The sequence below is a fragment of the Neodiprion pinetum genome, chromosome 7 (assembly GCF_021155775.2).
Source record: "Neodiprion pinetum isolate iyNeoPine1 chromosome 7, iyNeoPine1.2, whole genome shotgun sequence".
NCBI lineage: Eukaryota > Metazoa > Arthropoda > Insecta > Hymenoptera > Diprionidae > Neodiprion > Neodiprion pinetum.
This window is the reverse complement of record NC_060238.1, coordinates 7245157-7266410: the sequence shown is the minus strand read 5'-3', so window position 1 is coordinate 7266410 and position 21254 is coordinate 7245157. Positions and strand designations below refer to the sequence as shown.

Genomic DNA, 21254 nt, shown 5'->3' with positions numbered 1-21254 from the left:
TTATCGATTCATTGAAAATGATCCAAGTTTTTAACTGAAGAAAATAAATACAAGTTCTGTGAAATAATAAAAATTCGTAAACACGAATTGCAATTTCATATTTAAACCCGATTCAACGACGAGACCCAAATTTTAACTTCCATATATTATAAATTTTAATCGGGGTAACATTCTAAATATTCACTGTCACGCAATTATCGCTTGTTCATATTTCGATTGAAAAAAAAAAGAAAAAAGCTTACGAAATTGATCAAATTTTCGCACATCTTCAACTCGCAACTGACACAGAGCGTCTATTTTGCACTTGAAATATTAATTAATTCCTCTTGAAACCTGATTATTGGAATAAAAAGTGTACCCTGTCTAATAAAAATCGTTTCGAATAATTTTAAAGTCACCGTGTGAAATATGCTGAAAAACGTTTTTCCGACTAGCTCGAATTCAGTTAAACAATTATGGACAATTTTTCAACATTCAAGCGTTACAAAACACACATAAAATTACCATCTATCAGCCGTCTCATCTTCGGTTATTTGCAAACCTTCTCCCATCAATAAGACCAAAAAAAAAAAAAATACAAACAACAACAACAATAATAAAATATATGTTTTGAAAAAAATTTCCAGACAAAAAAAATCGATATTCAGACAATAACGAAGAACGAGTTCTTTTTAACGTGAAAAATATATTGTTTCTTTTTTCGCGCCACAAAACGCCCCGCATTCAACGAAACACCGAAACACGGATCTTTTTACGATGGTCCGAAAACGCGTTGAGATTTTTCTTCGTTTCGTAGTTTAATCGATCGTACCGATATTTTTATCTCGGTTGAGGTGCATTTTTTTTTTTTGTTTTTTTTCTCACTTCGAGAAGTAAACACTCGTAGACGACGGGCGTTTTGATGACTGAATTTTTTGAAATCCATTCCCGCATCTGCAGTGCGATCGCGTATTTCCGAGATGAAACGGCCCGGTTTCCCCGCAACGAATTCCGTGGGCAGATATTGGAATAGCTGACATTTTTGAAGGGGCCGGTTTACGCGCGGCTTCCGGTCTTCGTGTTAAATTTACTAAGGGGTTACATCTGTTTGTGTGTCTGTGTCTGCGAGCGATTTTTTCATCTCGTTAATCGGTTGGAATTTTTTTTTTTTTCTTTTTTTTTTTTATTCTCACGAGAGGCAAAATGGCTATCCTAGAAAACTAGAAAAAAATCTGATGCGTACGCACAACGTTGCTCGTTATTTCCGCATAGTTCGCCGGTCGCGATGTTCTTCGCGTGAGAAATGGGGATACAGCGATGCGTGCTGGTGACATTTTTTTTACAGTGAAAAAAAATCACGACAACGTTTCATTACGCTTACCGTACACGCTGGGGTGGCAATTGATATTGGTGAAAACAAATTTTTTCTTCTCTCACCACTTATTAAGTTGACTCGAAATACTGAAAAATGATTTTTCAACGCGAAATCAACGTTAAAATCGATTAGGAGTGATTAACGAGGTGAAAAATTTGATAAAGAATAAGATTTACATAGTTTTTTTGCTGCGAAAATCAATGCCGTTATCCGTATTTCTACAGCGTTACTTTTTTGACATGAAATAAATACGAGATAATCGAAAAATAATCAGAGCAAAAAACCGCAACGTTTATAGATCGGCAATAATTGTGGTCGGAGATTTTCACATCGATTTCCGGCTCATTTTTGTAAAAGTTTCACCGTTTTTTCACGTTAAAAATTTTCCTTAAAACATTCCTTATTTCTGCTTCTTAAATTCAAATCAAATAATCTCTAATTTTATCCAATTAGAAACGATTGTTTCATACGTATTTATTAGCGATTAATAACATATCAAAAATTCAGTTTTTTATCTTTACGTTGCTCTGATGTCCGTATCACGTTAAGAAATTCAGATAAATCTGCGGAATGCGGTGAAATTACTTTTACATTAGTTCAAGTTGCCACTCAATGTTATTTCATTGTTTATACGCATATTGATCGAAAAGTTGACAAAAAAAAAACAAATCCATTTCGAATCCTTCAAAGGGCCTTTGGGGCACGGGTTAATATTAAAATTACGATCGGATTTCAATTTTAAAAATCATTTTTTTAGTATTCCGAGTCGATTTAATATTAGACTTCTATTTTATAACCAAAAAATTTCAATTAAAAAATTGCCTTCGTACTTTTTACTAACATTGAAATAAAATGCAAAATACATTCTTAATCAAGTAATTAATTCTGGTTTGCTAACAATCTTTCCAAGTGGTTAATATTTTTATTTCATCCAGTAATAATTGTTCAACGGAATCGCTTTGTTCAATGTAAAATTTCAACGACTTTACAAATTTCTACAAATCCGTTTTATACAGTTTATTTCCCCTCGAGTTATGAAAAACCGAACAAATGATTTTCCTTTGATAGCGGTTAACTCTTGCCCACGGCTTTCCACGCACATAGCTACAATAAATTTATATCCGCTTTAATTACCGTAGTGTTTAAATTTCAAATTAATTTCCAATGCGAGCGTTCAAAGTACAAAGCGAAATTTTTCCCCCAAGTAATGGGAAAATATTTGCCAAAACAGCGGCGCCGAACCGAAACGCGGGTAGTGGAGCAAAAAATGAGCACCAACGACGCGAATCGTGTTCCCCTCGTTTATCTACATGCACGCATATCTGCTTCAGAGATAATAGAAACCCACACGATATTCCCCGAATACGCGGGTGGTATTGGGAAAAAAATATATATATATATATATATATATATATATGTATGTATAAAAAAAATGAAACTCGGTTACTACGAATATGCAGGTATCATACATATATATATATATGTATATATATACATCCTTTTTATTCATTTTTTCCATATCCGAGGACAAAGAAAAAAAAACAACGACGAATGAAGCAGGTCAATAAAAAGAGTGTCTCGTTTTTTTTTTTTTGTTTTTTTTTTTTTTTTTAGTTTATATTTATGTACGTATAAATTTTTATTCTATATACATCGAATGATAACCAAAATATTCATGACTATGTCCGCCAAAAACTTCCATGTACGTATTTGTCAACGTGAAAGAAAGACGAAAGCAAGCTTCGCGAGCAATGAATCATAATTTTGGTTAACATTCGATGTCATCGAATCAAAATTTATTTATTTAAATATAAACTCGAAACAATCATTTTTTTTTTTTTGTTTTTTATTTACGTCGGCCTGTGATTAATTGTTATTTTCGAATGAAAGTTGGATTGAAATGCGAAACTGAAGTCTGTTCAATTCATTTATTTACGATAAATGTTTGAGAAAATTAATAAGTAGTTTTTCTTAAAGTCCGAAATATCGTTGTGGTTTGTAGAAAAACAAACTTTGTCTAGTTAGACGGTTTTTTCTTTTATTAGTTACGTGAATGAAATCAAAATTTGACATCTGGGACCCAGACTCGAAATTCGTGTTGACCGGTGTGATGAAACTTGTATACATATATTGATATGTTACATATGTTAATATTGAATCACGGATTCCGGTGGCAAAATTTTTGTCGATAATGTATTTAACGAATGAAAATCCCGATTCGCCTGTCAGATTTTTCTGCACGACATATCTGAACGCTTTTTTAGCACCGTTTCAAGATATTTTCCGAAAACAATTAATATCGTCAGTGTACATGTTGCCGGCTATTTTAAATATGTTTCACAGAAAAATTCGAGCGCCAATTATAGTTACTTATTTACGGACTTGAAGTTGAAAAAAACTGTGACTGCATTTAGAAAAATTAAGAAAATTGTGCTTTTTATTTTGGAGACGTTAAATGTTTTTTTTTTTTTTTGTCAATATTACGTATCGCAAATTTTTGCTAATTCACAAAGAATCAATATGCAACAACCTGGTTAAAAAATGACTCATAATCGGTTTTCTAAATGGAATTCGTTTACATTCGCGTATCGTGTGTTTGAGAAAAACATGAGAAAATAGGTCAAGAGTCTGTAATTCTTACGAATCGAAATTGACGATCGGATATCGGTGAAGTTAGTCACTTAATCCTGAGATTTAAAATAAAGACTCGAAAAAATACGTGCAAAATTATTTGCGCAAGTTATATTCTATGACGGATTTGATTTTTTAACGAAAAACTAAACTGTTTTTCGGACGAAAAATTTTGAATCTCTCTTTCTCACTTCTTAAATTTGCTTCCGTATTATTCCGGCCAAATACGTCTAAGTTCACGGTTGATTTATTAGGCACTTAATTTTGATTCCACTTCGTTCGCAATTTCCGAATGAACGCACATATATAAAAGGGATATTAAACATCATTAGTACCAACCGTAAACAAAATTAAACGATATGAGAATTTGTGTGTGTATATACAAAGCGCGCAGTGGGTAGAAATTGAGTTTTCGAACGAGACTTTTTCTCCCTGAAATTACTTCCACTGCAGGATTGTATTATTATACAAGTTGATGAACTGTAATTTCCGGTCCTTTCTTTTTTTTTTTCTTCCTTCTTTCTTATTTTCTGTTCAACCCAACAAAGGCTGCCGCGCCAGCGTAAAATTATGCTGACAAACGCGAGGCGCATCGGGAATTCTGGCCATTTAAACACAATCTCTTGTGATTCCGGTTCAGTGACGTCACGCGTCTTTTGCACATTTCCGACGTATAAATGTCGAAATTCAAAATTCCGCAGAACTAGCAAACAAATTTATAGCAAACCAAAATTGTTTTCGCGCAGCACAGTTTGCGAAATCTTATTTGTGGACCTGGAATTTGAAGGATACGAATCTTATTGAATTCTACAATTCACCGCGAAAAACGTTGATGCTTTTTTCCATTTAAAGTGTTATTCATACATTTTTTTCCTGATATCTTTTCCTCAGGTTTTGATATTTCTTCGAAAAATGTACGGTATAACTTTTCAATGCTTCATGTTTGCGAAATCTCTAACAAGATTGGCAAAACGACGGTTCTTATTAATTCTTTCAAATTTTCCATTTTTGACAAAATTACCGTCTGTATTCAACAGATTTAATCGAAAGTAGTTAGTGTATTATAATTAATTAATCACTGAATCGAATTCGACCGCGATAAATTCCAATCACGATTAAATTAGCTCGGTATCTATCTGTGTGAATTAGTCGAGAATTACCGATACGATTGAGTACACGTTGATTTTCAGTTATTATTAATATATCAGCGAATTTTCATAAATTCATATTTGTTCATCGAATATCGGGGAGTATGAAAACGTTTTGCCGGTATGAAATATTATTTGGGTGACACAAAATTAGTAATTTCAACGAATTGAATTGGAAAATTCTCATTTAGAGTCAATAAAGATATATATATATATATATAATAATATATATCGATATAAATTATTTGACAATTATACACAATTATATAAAAAGTGAAGTGAATTGACATCTCAAATTATTATTGTATACATATCTATATTAGGTTATGTTCCATATTTCGTTTGCAAAAAATTCATAAAGTTTGTTTAAACGTCGCTAGATATAATTTGGAAATTATGAAAAATTTTATTTCAATAGTTTGTCTTAAAAAAAAAAATCAGAAAACTTGAAAAAAAAAAAGAACAGTCGTCTCGCCGCCTTAAAGTTACCTCGAAATCGACTAGATATTAAATTCGATAACTGCGGTAGTTTTCGAAAATCCAAGCATCAAAATCGAACAGAGGAACATTTCTCAGCTCGAAACGAACCGGAACGTTAATTTTGTATACTCGCCGATCAAGGTGATCCAGAATATCACCGCCTTTTTGAAAAAGCGATTCATTGTCGCTCCGGGGCGGCAGAATAACAATAATAAACTTTCCGATTGGAATCGCGGGATACGTTTGCGGCCGTAGTTTTTACGGGGGGCGGGGGATGAAAACAGCGTCGCATCACGTCGCGTCGTTCCTCCTTCCAGGCTTGTAGTGCGCAGCGGCTAAGAGAACGAAGTTGGTAAAACAGGAGCTTGCGACGATTCTGACGACTGAAGGGGCGGGGGTGAATTCCTCGTGCAGAGTGGGGGGGACTCCGTCGACGGCAAGAGAGAGGGAAAGAGAGAGAGAAAGAGAGGACAGTCACCCGTCAGCTTTCGGCGTCGTCGGGTCGACGGTTCGCGATGTCGAAAGCTTCCTCGATCCTCGGGTCGTATCTCCACGCCGGAGAAAAGTAGAGAATTAAATGGCAACTAATCGCCCCTGAGACCGCGAGTTGAATAATCAAAAAGGCCAACCGACTCGAATGCAGCGTCGCAATGCACGAGAGATGACATTTGCCATTGACAGTGGTTAATGAGAGTGATTAGCAGTGAGGATTGTTTGTTTCGTCGAATTTCTTCCGCTCAATGATGGGTAATTAAGTGTTCGGCAAGCTATTGAAATTTTACCGCACAGCTTTGATAATAATTTATCATTTATTATTCGAACACAGCTGGTACGGAATTTGAGATCTTTATTCAGTCGCCTTTGTGGGGCTTGTTGTTTCTTGTATGATAATATTGACTGCGTTCCGGAGTTTACTTTTGGCTGGTGAAAACGCACGGCGTACATAGTGGGGTTCAACCACGGTGTATAAAGTTCTGTCTATTTTGTTCAGCTTTTTTGCAAGTTTCTCGACTCTTTGATATTTTTTCTTTTCCTTCTGTACCTTAGTCTTCTATTTTTTGGCTCGACTCACCGGAGGTGAATAAAAGTTTTGCTTTATCCGTAGGGATTATTATGTCGGTAGGAATGATGATACTTTTGGGAAAAGTTGTTCTTTTTTGCCCCTAGGACATTTTCAATTCTAACTCAGTTTGCAGGTTCGAAAGTTGAGAACTGACCGAAAAGAAGCTTTCAGAAATGTCAAAGTATGTATCGAGGACTCGAGACACCTTTCGAAAGACCAGCATTGTGTACCGAACGTGGAGTTTGGCTGTATTCATATCCTTGCATGTGGGACGCAATGAGAACCAAATTTTATAAGCAGAAGGTGTTCGAACTAATAGGAATAAGTGATAAATATGAAATATGAAAGGTGAATTGAAGTCGGAAAAATTCGTATTGAACGCTAAAAAATATTTCAAATTTTATGAAAAACTTTCACCGAATAAGGTTGGTCCGATCATAATGAATAAACGAAAAGCACCGATCCGTTGATTTCGGTTAATGACAGCTGATGGTTATACTTTCGTAAAAGAATTGTGTGAAAATACCCTGATTTGAGATTTTTCCATTAAAGCTTTTTAATTAATTAAAAAACTGTACGCAAAATCGATATCGGTTTGTATTAATCAAGTATCGCTTCAGCAGTAAACCTGTATCGAGGTGATTGAATATTCATTTCTGGAAATTTTTGAAGAATCAAATTACGAAAGAAATAATTAGCTTGGATCTATCAAAGTATAAAAAATACGATGTTTGTATCAAAAAAAAAAAAAAAAACGCAAGGATGATTCGATACTGATAAAGTTAACAAACACTCGAATTATTTTTTATAAGCGTAAACGCGGTTCATTTAATACAGTTAATTTATTTTTTTCAATTTCAATTATAGTTTTTGAACTTCTGATTTTCTTGGGGCATTGGATCCCACGTTATCATCAATTGTAACCTTGATGCGTTCCTATCGATATTGAAAATCTCTAAAGTTTCAGAAACTTTTCACCAAATTAGTGAGAAGAAGAGAGTCTTGAATGAGTTTTGCCTCTGATCTTTGACTTAAGGTCCAAAAAAATATACGAGATTTCAGATTAAAACACTCTGAAATAGATTTCAGTTTCACTTGGGGAGATAATAAGTTTTATATGAAAGTTCTAGGAAAAAAGAAGGAAAAATTTAACGTTTCTACCATGAATAAAATAACGTATTTCATTCTCTCGTTATTTCACCACTGCATGAATTTTCAATCCTTCTTCACAGATACTAGTCATTTTTTTCTGTCGACATTCGTCGCAGTAACGTCAGAAGCTTGATTAGAATCCAATATTCAACAGCCAACAGTGAATTCCGATGTAACAAAATATGTTCGAAAATATTCTCACGGACGAAAAATGCCCCGCATATCGTACACGATGACGCATTGAGCGGATAGAAGGAAGGTGGGTAAGAGTACCGTGAGAAAATGGAACCTGTCGACCATAGTGAGTGAATTTAAGGTGCAAGCATGTGCTGGAGAATTGCCACGATTTACATAATGGCTCACCTCTCGAGCATTCGTGCTGATATGGATTATATGGGTAAGCCTGTGAAAGTTTTATCGAGCCAAAGCTTGACGGCGGCAACTGATTTGCTTAATTATGATCAACGTAGGATAATTGGCATTAATGCGCGATGCGAAAACTTTATTCAAATTCAAAGGAATCGAAATACGACACTGCCACTAGTTCACTCGTCAGGGAGGCCACAAATTTTTTGGACAACAAATTCCATCACATTTTCCAAGTTTGCCAGCACCTGAAACCTAGTTTTCCCTCATATTTCCCCAGTTCTAGTAAAGTACTAAAGCCTAAATCGTTCGGCTTATCAACTCTGTATTCGGTTCGAATTCAATTCGAATTGACGAACAACATATTGTACAAAAAAGTCAGTATAAGCCAGTTTATTTTTGTGACAAAAAAAAAGTAAATTTGTTACCTCGAAAAATCGTTTCCAATTCCCATGATAGGAAACTGATATTTTCAGTTTTTTCCAATTCCAGGTTTTTCAGGTTTTTCACGTGTGTGGCCGCTATCTTAGTGTTGCTACGATCGTTTTGCATTTGAATTCAACAAAATGTCACTTTGTATCCGAATATACTAAAAAAAAATTATCATACGTTACAAATTTTTACAGATTTTCACTTTTGCTCTGGTCTTTATTTAAATGAGTACTTTTGTCCAAATTTTCCTGGAGAAGGATGAAAAGAATACAGAAGTTAATTTTTCTTCACTTCCTGCTGTTACCTATTTTTACGATTGAATTTTAAGCAATCAACAACATTCGTGAAAAATTGCTTTTCTGTGTCCCCGTTTGAGTAACCACAATCTAGGCTTCAGAAAGTTGTGTAGAATGAGGACGGAAGAATTGATCAAATAAAAAAATTTAGTCTCCTATTAATAAGACGAAATATGAAAAATCCAAAAAGCATTTTTTTCCAAATGGTATGCGTAATTTTTCGAAAAAAATTAAAAATACCATAGTAGGTAAATGTATTGATTAACTGGATAGGTTTTGTTTTATCTTTTTTTTTTTTTTTTTTTTACTGCGTTTTTCTATCAAACTCGTTAAGATTAAAATAAATCCGATAATGGTATTTGATACCTCAAAAATATAGAGGAGGTATAATTCCGTACAAAATAATTCTGTTTCCCAATGACCGAATACACACGAATTTCAAAATCAATGAATTATAATGAACACTCAAAGAAAATGGTAGGAAAAATTTCCGTTGAAGAATGAAAAAGGAAAGAAAAAATTATCAACAAATTCGCGTACTTTTTCTCAAATGTAACTAAATGTAAAAAAAAAAGAAAGTAATTCCATAGAATTTCAAAGAGAGGCACATTGGTGAATTTTCTTTCTTTGCGAAAGACAGATAAAGAAAAAATCATCCCTACAATTAACTTCAATTTTCGTTGACAATCACGAGTCGGTTTGAAGGAAAAAAAATCAAAAAAAAAAAAAAAAAAAATGTTCAAACACCGTCAAATCCAGAAAACAATGAATCGTCAAGGCCGAATCTTTATTCATATCACGAATTTTCATTTTCCCTTGAAGATAACGTAGCGGCAGGCTTAATAAGAGCGACAGTTTTTCTTACTCGTATATACTTTGCTTCGTTCTTGAATCGTGTCCGGACTACCGATCGGACAGGGAACGAAACCCTCGAAGGTCCCGGAGGACACAATTTCTCGTCGATTTTCAATCGAGTCACTGAAAATTCGGCCAGTTTTTCACAATGAATACGGAAAAGAAGAAATGATAATAATAAACATGAAGCCTATTCTACCTATGGAAAGAAAATTCTCCCAACTCTGAATTCACGAATGGTACCTGCGATATTTTTTTTTTTTTACACCGAACGAAAGGTAAAGCGATCATCGAATTTTTATATGGGGAATTCCATGCCAATCCAACCAGCGTCTGACCCTCATCATTTCTGATTTTGTTCGAAATTTTTTGTGCAATTTTTCCAGCCCTGAAACAGTACCCTGAATTTTTTCCGACTTTTTCATTTCACTGGTTGATTATTTACGAATATTGAGAGTGATTTTCAAATTTTTTTTACAATCTTCCAGAAATTCTGTAAGACTATATTTTCTCTTTCAAACTTTTCATATATCATTTTTCTTTATCAATTAAAACGATGTTTAAACAATCTGAAAATTTCCAAAGACTTCTATTCCTCGCTTAGAACATTTCTGGACTGGTTTCATTATGAAGTTGATAAAAAAAAGTTTGAATATGCGAAAACAAATTGACAAAAATTGCTCCATAATGAACCCGGTCTAGAAATTTTCCAAGTGAAAAATAGAAGTTTTGAGAATATATCAGGATAATCGTATAAATAATATTTTTGATGAGCGAGAAAATTAAAAGTGCGGAAGAAAATGAAAAAAAATTGGCCCATTATGGCCCGGCTTGAAATATTTGGGATAAGAAATACAGTTTTTCAGAGTTTTGCGAGAATTTTAAAAAGGTTTGCTTTAAAATCACTGTGAATATTTATACCTATCCAAGCAGTGGAATAAAAAAAAATTTTAAATTCGGAGTGCTGTTTCAGAGTTCGGAAAATTTCAGAAATTTTTTCAAACAAAATCAGAAATCACGAGGGTCAGACAAATTGGTCGACTCGGCGTGGAATTACCCATATAATGATACGCTGATTGTATAATTCAATCAGGCATTTGAAGCGGAGTACTTCAATTTAATGAATTCGTTACCAACTACAAGTTAGTAGGAAAAGGTCCTTCCATTTTTTGGTAAAATTTTGACTTTCCGGACGTTTGTTTTCATAAAATGGCAATTGAATTACTCGGTGATTTTAGAAATAAATTACACGATGAATCGGGCAAGCTAAACAGTGTTACAGAGTAGATGAATTAATCCTCGTTCTAGTAGGTATATGAGTTGAGTAAAATCTCAAAAACCAACTCAACGTTAATTAACAATGCCTCGCTTAGTCGGGCCCCCGTTAATTTAATTACTAACAGGCGCGTAACAACGAGGTGAAAATTTCTGGAATACGCGTGACGAGCTTCAAGTGAAATATGCGCGACGGAATGAATAAGTGGTTGAATTTTTCAACTCGTTTCAGTTTATTCTTTTCTCATATTTATCTCTCAACACGTCTGTGCGTCGTCACGCTCATTAATGAGATTACTAATTATAACCCGTTTGCCGAAGACTTACCCGATGAATGTACATCTGAATAATTTAGAGAGCGAAGCTCATTGAAGTTGATCGGTCATTTTTAGAAAAATCATTACTTCGCAAATGTAGGATCGTCTCGAAACGACTGATCTATTTTTAACAAGCAAAGTCTATTCAGAGTTTGGAAAGTGAACTCCTTCAAAGTCGTTCTCAACTACCGAAACAATGATTTTAGTTTCAATATCCCGTTACATTAACGTTACTAACTTCATCTGGTGAATTTAGTAACCTTTAAATTTCTTTCATGTATATTCAAGAATAAGCACGAACGATGAGAGAAATAAACCAAAGACGCCCGGTTACAAATTTCGCTCAAAATTCAGAAGTCTCGTATAATATTGACTGGCTGGATTATTAAGGTTCGCATTGGATTGAATGGATGAAAATATGTATTACGAATGAATAGAAGCAACGAACCAGCGTAATTTTTAAAACAGGATATCGGTATTCCGGTTTTTATCATGCTGTGTAGTGGTGAGATAATAATAATGTTACTGTATATTGACAATAATAGTTTTTGTAGTTTGTTGAAGCTATTCGACTCTGCAGGCGTAGTTGAAACGCGATATTTGATAGCGAAACTGTTTCAGGTGAGAAAAGATAATAATTAACGAGCAGGGTAATTAAACCGGACTAGCCTGCGGCATAAAAAGTGCGTTCGCTGTACAACCGGGGTAAATCATAACTGTGGAAAATTAACGGGGTGAAAGAAAGCTCTAAGCTCACTGCAAACGATCGTCAATCAACGTTACGAGGGTTTGTAATGCCAGTCTACTTGAAGATTATACAGAGATAGACAAAAAGATTGCTGAATCGAGGTTTAGAAGAGGCGGCTGAAATTTATTGAGTCGCACTTAATTCGACATGGTTTGTTTGAGTTATCATTTCTATTTCTCGAGTGAATTGCACTGATTTTCTTTATTTTTCTGTACGTACGAGAAGTTCGAGATGATGTGAAAATTTTACAAATTTAAGGTGAATGAAACACGGATTCAAGAGAAGAATTAGAAAATTCTTAACTAATCAAGTGTAAATTTTCGCCCAAGAATTCCGTGATTTTATGAAGGAATTGCGCGAATTACAAATTTATTTCAATTGACTGATGTAGAGAAATGAATTTAATCGCTTCGTGCAGAAATTTTTCCTTACATGCGATTCACTCGAAATTTTGCACTAATGGACTTTTGGAGTCGCTGATTACGAATCTGAACTCGAAATTCAAAAAATCGGAATGCTGGATCAAATATGACGAACAAACTAAAACAACGAGAAGAAAAATTTTATGACACGTATGAAGTTTGTGTCAAAACTGGCATTCGGATTTTAATGGCAGATTAGCAGAAAGCGCTTTTTTCATAGAAAAGTACAAATTTCGACTCATTGTTCACATGTGCTAATTTTTAAATACATAATTAAAAATAAATTTCGTATTCTCTTTAGACTTGGAAATATTTCAGGGACCATGTGAAACCAAAAAATTCTGCAGTTGTTACCAAAAAAGTAGTTCAATAAGTAAAAAGCTCCAAAAAAAAGGTGGAACCCTAATCGTTTCAGTGTGAATTGAAGGGTTCAAAGAGAAAACAATTCAAAATACCGCGAAACCGAAACATCAGCTCGAAGTTGTATTTCGTAAATCTGTAGTAAAAAAAAAAAAAAAATGGAAGAACGCCGGTGAATTCGCAGAAAGGAAAGTGTAAAAAATCGTTCTCATTAGAACTCTGTCTGACTAATTATATCGTTGAAAATTAATGAAAACCTCCGAAAAATATCCGGGCAAAAGTTGGGGATAAAAAAAAAAAAATCGTCCACGAAAGGAAATGTGAGATTCATATAATTTGAATAACAATTTCCCTCGGGGCAATATTCGCTCAGAATCAATGTCAAAAATGGTAATCGTAATAAAATTTCAAGCCGCACGGTTATATCGAGAACTTTACGTTGGCTCTTCAAGCTTGCGCTCAACCCCCACACCCATTCGACAAATTACCGTCTTTCGAAAACGGAGCAGAAATGACAAAACGAGGGGCAAAGTTGAAATTTCGAATTCGAAGGTTAAAGTAAAGAAATCAAGCTCTGACGAAACATGAAAGTTTTGAAAGGTCAGAAACCAGACGCTCAAAATTCCGAAAAAGCAAAATTTCGAAAGTGCAAAAATGAGAAAATTCAGAAAAACCGAAACATCGAAATTCTGCATAATCGTAGATTTTCAGTTCTGTGAATTTCTGGCTTGGTAAAATTTTACCACTTTGACATTTCTGTTTTGGATTTTCGATATTTTTACGATCGGAGTCCCGGTCATTCTGATTGTCAGGTTTTTTGATTATCTACAGCCACTCGTAAATTTTAATTTCTGGAATTTCACTCGGTCGAAAGTTTATTTTTCAGAATTTTTCCTCCATCAGAACTTCACTTTTCGGAACTTTGCTGCATCGTAACTTGAATTTTCGGAACTTTGATCCGTCTGGTTTCCGATCCTTCGATACTTTGTTGTTTCTCCAAAGTTCGACTTCTTCACTTCAAGTTTCACCACCAAATAATTGGGAATTGGCCGCTTTCGGAACTTTTTAATTTCGGAACTTCAACCCCGCCTCCAAAACGAAAATAAATACACGCGTGTGATTCGGTAACTAGAAAGCGCCGAGCGATTTGCTCCGCGGTATGTAAAAAGCAATTTGATCGTTTGATTGATGCCCTGCGGAATTGTACGTACGAGGATGTAATATTAAACTGCGCACCTGGGGAGCTTTTTCCATCCCTCGTTTACTGAAAATTCTGAATCATCGCAACCAAACACAGTTCGGCTAATTTGACACCGCGTCGAATAACGATGGAAAAATACATTTCGCATATGACGGAAGAAAATCGCTTCCGCGGTAAAGCGAGTGTTTCGATTTTTGGTCAATCAACTCTCCTAATATTTATCAGAGACTTTCAAGAATCTAGTTTCGGAGAACAAACAGGGTGTACAGAAGAGACTTCGCTTCTGTCGCTTTGTTCTTACATTTTTTAAAATTAACAAAGAATTAGGAAAATTTTTCATGAATTATCTGCACATTTCGATCGACGGAAGTGATTTTTTTTTTTTTTTCTCCCAAATATCACGAATACTGATTTATCCAACCTTGAGAACATTATTTCGAAACTTGACTTTGCGTACGAAAATTTTCTTGTGAGAAAAACTAAGAATAAATGGTAAATGTTTACTTGACGCAAAGAATAACATTTCTATCAACATTTGTCTTGGGTTTTTTTTTTTCGGGATCTTTCTAGTTTTCTGAAATATCGCAACGGATTTACATAAATTGAAAACAAAAAAAAAGGTAAAAGTCTGTCATTAAACAGTTTTAAAAGCATACAAGAAATGGAATTTATTCTTTCCACGACAGCCAAAATAAAAACAAAGAATTAAAATCTTGTTCATAGCTTGTGCAATATAAACTCGAAAGATTCTATAATACGGACTTCTCAAATTCTGCCGCGATATCAAGTTTTAAAAATAATACCAAAAAATTTACAAGGATTTACTTGGCTAAGGAACCGAAAAAAATTTTGTCTACGAGGTCAGAAAAATCACAGTTATTAAAATTTAAACGATTTTGAGGCAATTTTGAATCCAGATCTACAGATAATAAGACTATTTTATTGCTTCTAATTTTTGTTTTACGTTATATCTTTTCCGTATATTCGCGAAAGGAATTTCGTTTGGCGAATGTTACATTCTAAAAAATTTGTCACCTCACGGATGTTTAGAAAATGTGACAGACACATTTTTCAAAACTTTTTTCAGTGTAATTGATTGAAGGGGCAGTCAAACCGTTTATCCGAAATAAATGTTGATCGGAAGATTCTGTATCCCGAAATTTCGATAAATTGGTTACTCGATTCATGAAAATAAAACTAAAAATTATCACAAATTTTCAACTCGCCAAAATGATAAAACGTTATTTCTACGCCAATTAAAACCGCGATATTATCCGCGTCTTTTCCCACTTGACCTCCGTTCTGAAATTGGACGGTAAAAGTCATCGGCAGAATATTTCCCGTAGAAATAGATTGGCGTATTCAAGTGCAGATCGAGAAGCGTTGATTGGAAAGCCATAGACGACGGGTTTTCGCAGTTGTGACGAGGAGGATGATTGTTTGATTGAAAAATATGAGACGGAGGGAATTGGGACGAATTGCCGGCTCCGCGGAGCCGGCGATCGCATAAAATTTGAATATTGTTATCGGCGAAGTTTAATGATCGTATATATAATAAGGAGACGCGGTGGAAGAAGCCGGCTTATTGGAAACGGACGTTAAGGGGGATGGTCTTCGAGTCGTTGATATTGATACGCGAAGCTTCGCGAATAACCGACGATCGAAATATACCGCTTTCATCTTTCTAAACCTAACCTTGGATTCAGGAATATCATCCAATATCCCTTAGCTATGTATTCCAGGGTGGCGACAGACGGCACTGAGAAAAATGTCATTTGTTACGGTAACTAGGAAAATTCAGTAAAACAGGTATCGTTAAAAAACAAACTGTTTGAATATTGTTGGAATTAGGAAAAACGAGGTACGCCTAACCATTTTGCGACGTTGCCGATCCTTTTTCGGTTATTGCAACGCAAAATCAGTTTTTGAGGTTTACTCTACTTTTTTAGTTAAACAAGGCTTTGACGTCAATTTATTCTTGCACGAGCGTTAAATTTTCGCAACGGTTGCAAGAAAATCTAGCAACAGCGATCGTAATGAGAAAGAATAGTAACGGATACTAGACTTTTCGGTAACGGTTAGAAAACTAATTTTCATCTCGTACCTAGAACTATATTTTTCGATTGTGGTAAAAAATGAAAATAGTTGAGGACCGAGCGGTAACCGGAACTAAAAATTTTTTTATTTAACAAAAATTATCGCCACCCTGTATACTCATTCCACTTGAAATAACGTTTTTCAAAACTTTCGCACTGTAATTTCGAAACCGTTTCTACGGTTTCAATGAAACTCTGTATACACGAGGAATTCCATACGAACCCAACCAACGACCGAGCCTCGCCATTTTTGATTGTGTTCAAAAATGTTTCTGCAGTTGACCCAACTCTAAAACAGTAGTCTGAATTTTTTTCAGATTTTTTACTCAACCGCCTCACTATTTATAAATGTTGAGAGTGATTTCGAAAAAAACCTTTTTTCAAAATTCTCAAAAAATTCTCAAAAACTGTATTACCTTTTCCAAACATCTCAAGATCGGGCTCGTGACGGGCTGATTCTTTTACCATTTTGTTTTTTTTTTTTTTTTTTCTTAAAGAATTTTATTGATCTACTCAAACATTGTTTGAACGCTCTGAAGAATTCCGAAAAATTCTCAAAACGTTTATTTTTCACCGAGAACATTTCTAACGTTTGATTTACAAAGATACGGCCTGAAATGTGTCACCGTTTCCTCCTCATCGCTTAAAAAAAAAAAAAAAAACAAAGGAAGAAAAAAAAAAAAGGATCCAAACCGAGGTTTTTTATCACGGCAAGCGCATTCCTCGAAATCTCACGCGCGTCGAAGATCGAACGAGTAAATAAATTGAAATAAAACAAAAAAAAAAAAGTAAAAGAAAAAAAGAAACAAAGTAATACATGTTACACAGTGTGTAAAAGAAAAGTATATTGGCGCGGAATTCCCCCGCTTTTATTTACTCTTTTCACTTTCACGTAACGATACCGAGGCAAAAGGGATCCAACGTCGGATTGAAGGGTCCCCGGATACGTGAGATGGTCCGTTGAACGCGGATCAAGGTTTGCATGCCTTGACGGTGCAAAGAGAAAGAGGAAAAGTGGATCACTTTCTCTGCACGTGACCATCCACCACCAAGCCTAATCTCTCACCTGTCGTATCGATACCTTCGCCATTAGGGCGATTTATTCCTACTCGAGCAACGATACGTCTGGCTTGTGAGAGGAAGAAAGAGAGAGAGAGGGAGAGTGAGAGAGAGGGAGAGAGAGGGAGAGTGAGGGAGAGGGAGAGGGGATAGATAGATAGATAGATATATGTTCATTTAGCTTCCTCAGCTATTTGTTGTACATTTATAATATTATCTTGCACACAAGTGCATACATATACATTAGACTGGGCCAACAAAATTGACTATTTTTTTTTTTTTTAAATATATTGAGAATATCATTCAGTATGGCAAAAAAAAAATTTCACGAAATTTTAAGCCCTTAATATTAACTTTAAGAGGTCTATCATCGCAATTTTTGATTTTTAGTAATAATTTGATGTTTCACGTCAGAACTGTCGAAATATTGAAGTGAAAAAATTTATGTTCACTTATCCCTTTATAAAATTAAATTCCCTACAAAAAAGGTCTGATTATAGATTTTTGTCAGACAAGCCGTTGCCGAGCAATTAAGCTTAATAAATTGATATAATTTCTCGATTTGACTTTTTTAATTTGGAATTTCGTGACTAACGAATCAATGAATGTATAAAAAAGATCATGACAGATTCTTAAAGGAAATTTAATGTTCTACAAAAAAGATCTCTCAATATTTTTGCCTCAATTTAATTTTTTAAAAGTTATTCTCAATTAAAATTGAAGAAAAACTTGAAATTTTAATATTGTTTCGAAAAAATTTAACGGTTTATTATTATTATTATTATTATTATTATTATTATTATTATTATTATTGATAGAAGTTGGCACCTCGAAAAAAAAAGCGCGTGGGTGGCCCCGGTGATTTCGGCTCTTGATGTTATCTGAAATCAAAAATTCTCGACGATTCTTGATCTACAGACATGTCATTCTCGTCGGAACTACTGAGGTTAAATTTTGTGGATAAATAACGAAATGGCGGACTTTGAAAAAAAAACGACCATTCATCTTAGCGAAGAAGGGGTTGTAAAATAGAAAGTTGGGGGTGAAAAAGTTTCTCGGTAGTTCCGACAAGAATGACACATGTCTGTAGATCAAGAATTGTCGTGAATTTTTGATTTCAGACAACATCAAGAGCCAAAATAAACGGGGCCACCCACGCGCTTTTTTTTCGAGGTGCCAACTTCGATCAATAATAATAATAATAATAATAATAATAATAATAATAATAATAATAATAATAATAATAATAATAATAATAATAATAATAGTAATAATAATAATAATAATAATAATAATAATAATAATAATAATAATAATAATAATAATAATAATAATAAACCGTTCATTTTTTCAAAAAAATTTCTTTTCGTATCTTTAATATGTAAATAAAAACATCCTAAATATCCAAAACGATTAATTTTTATTTTCCTATGAAAAAAACGCCCTCCAAAAAAGAAATGAAAATCGGCTCAAGTTAGCAGACTACTACCTTAAACTGTTCCAATTTCTCACAGTCTTTTACCTCTGTCGGTAGCGCATTGTACATCCTTACTCCTTCGTAGTACGTACATACTTTTTCGGGGCATTTTTTGTCCTCCTAAATGGTAATGCTATACTCCCAACTCGACTTGTCCCTCTTCCACTTCTCGTTCCGACTATCCGCAGTCGATTTTTTATTTCTTTTGGAAGTAGGTTATTCACCGTTTTAAATGTAAATATATATATATACATACATTGTAATATAGTCTCTGTCTTATCGACGTGAAGTGTAACGCATTGGGAATTTCCTCGACGAATGAGGGAGACAGGGAGAGATGAGGAGGAGAATGTAACAAAACAGAGATATTTATTGGTTTCCTGGGACCTGCGTCCCTTGTGTAAACAATAGTTAGTATAATATAATGCGTTATACGTATATATTAAAGGGTCAGTTTCGTATTATTAGGGCGTAAAAAAGCCGGTCAATTAAGATACGAAATCGAAATAGTACTGCTGTTGCGAACTTTTGCGTCGGTGTAATTTTTGCGACTCTTTGGATTCGTTTTATACTCAATTAAATCGTGACAATGTGACATAGATTGCAGAATTTTTGTTAAAGTAGCAGTTTGAAAATCAGATGATCGAAAAAATCCTTGCTTTGCAAGTTCTTTTTTTTTTTTTTTTGTTACAAATATTACAACGGATAGGAGATCCCTGGATTTCATAGATTCATAGAAGCTTACGTTGTTTCTGCAAAATCATGAGTAACAAATAATTTTTTCCATTTTTTACCGATCTGATGGCTATTTAAAAAATTTACCCGTCACTTAAAGTTTCCATTGAAAATGACCGATTCCTGTTCCGGCTCTTTTTATACTCACTCAGAACGATCGATCGAATTCTAACGACGTTCCAGAGTCCATGATCGCCAACGTTATGGAGTATAGACTTAAAAAAATCATCATTCTCAATTTGAGAATGATTTTGTAGCATTTGTTACAAATTCTTTGTTCTACTGAAATGGTAATTTACAATTTGATACTGTATTTTCAATTTTTGAACGATTCTGCATTTCCGAATTGGCGATTCTGACATTGAAAATTCTAGCATTCATCCAACGCGAAAAACTCTTCCGATAATTCGGTCAGTTCGGATAAATCCCTAACTCTCAGCTCTCCGCAGATAAGATTCAAGTTACGGTTTACGAGTTCAAGATGTTAATCGGATTACATGCAAGGAATATAAAGACGGCAGGTATAACGAATCGGATCGCGTGTATATTCGAAGAATAAAGATTGCAGCGAGTAAGGAATACCGAATATCGGGAGGATAAACCGATCTCGCGGTGTATCAGAAGCGAAGGATCGAAACGCGAGTCGAGGAAAATACGCGAAGCTCGGCGAAATTGGCGTACGAGAGTGAAAAGGGGAGGGAAATTAAATTGGCGTACAGCAAAAGGTCGAAGGTTAAAAAATGTATACGTGCCTGCGTACATACGGGGTGTCCGTGCCAACTCGACCAAATTTTAACCGCAGCATTTTCAATTTGATCTAAGCTTTTCAGGTGCTAAATGATATTCGTGTCTTTGCAACCATAAGTTTTTGTTTTTTTATTTTTCACACTACCACGCAAAGGTTGCAGTTGGGTTGTGAACGCGTAAAAAATTTTACGACTCCGCCTATGTTTATTCTTTGAAAATCTCGAATTTGCGCGATTCGATGTTCCAAAAACGTTCCTGAATATTTTTTACCCCGTAAGAAACTTGTTAAAATTATAAGAAAGATGAATTTACCTTATTTACTATTTTTATAGCGAATAAAACGCGATATATTCCGTAATCTCAAAAAGTTTATCGTGGACTCAAAAATATCACAGAATATTTTTTAAATTCTCTAAACGATTGGACGTCGATTGTTGAAAATGAAAATTTTCCTCCAATGTTACAACGATAAGACGAAGGAAAAAAATGATTCCAACATAAAACCGATCTTGAAATAATTGAAATTAAATCTTCAAATTTCCGACCATTTCTTAATAGTTCTCCAAAAAAGGTTGAACCGCGAAAGTGTTCAAATATTCATAACCCAATAACTGTAGATTAGAAATTCGTTTGAAGAGAAACTTGCGCCACTGGATAAAACTTCAAAAATTTCAACAAAATTCAAAATGGCGGCGTAAAATCTTGGTCGGGTGACAAATCTCGATCCATCTTCCTCCGATCTCGATATTTCTTCAACATCGTATTCGGAGTGTCTCCGCCTCTTTCCTCAGAGGAAGAAGATAAGCAGCTTCCGCAAATAAACCCAGCAACGAAAGAAGAAAGTAAAACGAAGGAAGGAACGAAGAGAACATGAGTGGGAAAATGGAAGAGAAGAAAAGAAAAATCATTCGGAAACATAATACTTGTGACGTTTGCTTCGCCGTAGTTCCGAAAGCTGCGCAGCGATGCTTTGGCACAAGAAAGATCTCGGGGCGATTTAGGGTTGAAATACGGGTTCGTATATCCCGGGTGTGTATTTT

At 34.6% G+C, this 21254-nt stretch overlaps 1 protein-coding gene across 1 annotated transcript in view; it reads left to right on the top strand.

Moving 5' to 3' along the window:
• Nucleotides 1-6104: 6104 nt before the first annotated feature.
• The window catches only part of LOC124223145 (uncharacterized), a 76530-nt gene continuing 61380 nt past the window's right edge, over nucleotides 6105-21254 (top strand). Inside the window, exons 1-2 of the mRNA XM_046634877.2 lie at nucleotides 6105-6360; nucleotides 6605-8225. Of these exons, the coding sequence (XP_046490833.1) occupies nucleotides 8153-8225 (73 nt within the window). The 5' untranslated portion in view covers nucleotides 6105-6360; nucleotides 6605-8152. The remainder of the gene's footprint in view (nucleotides 6361-6604; nucleotides 8226-21254) is intronic.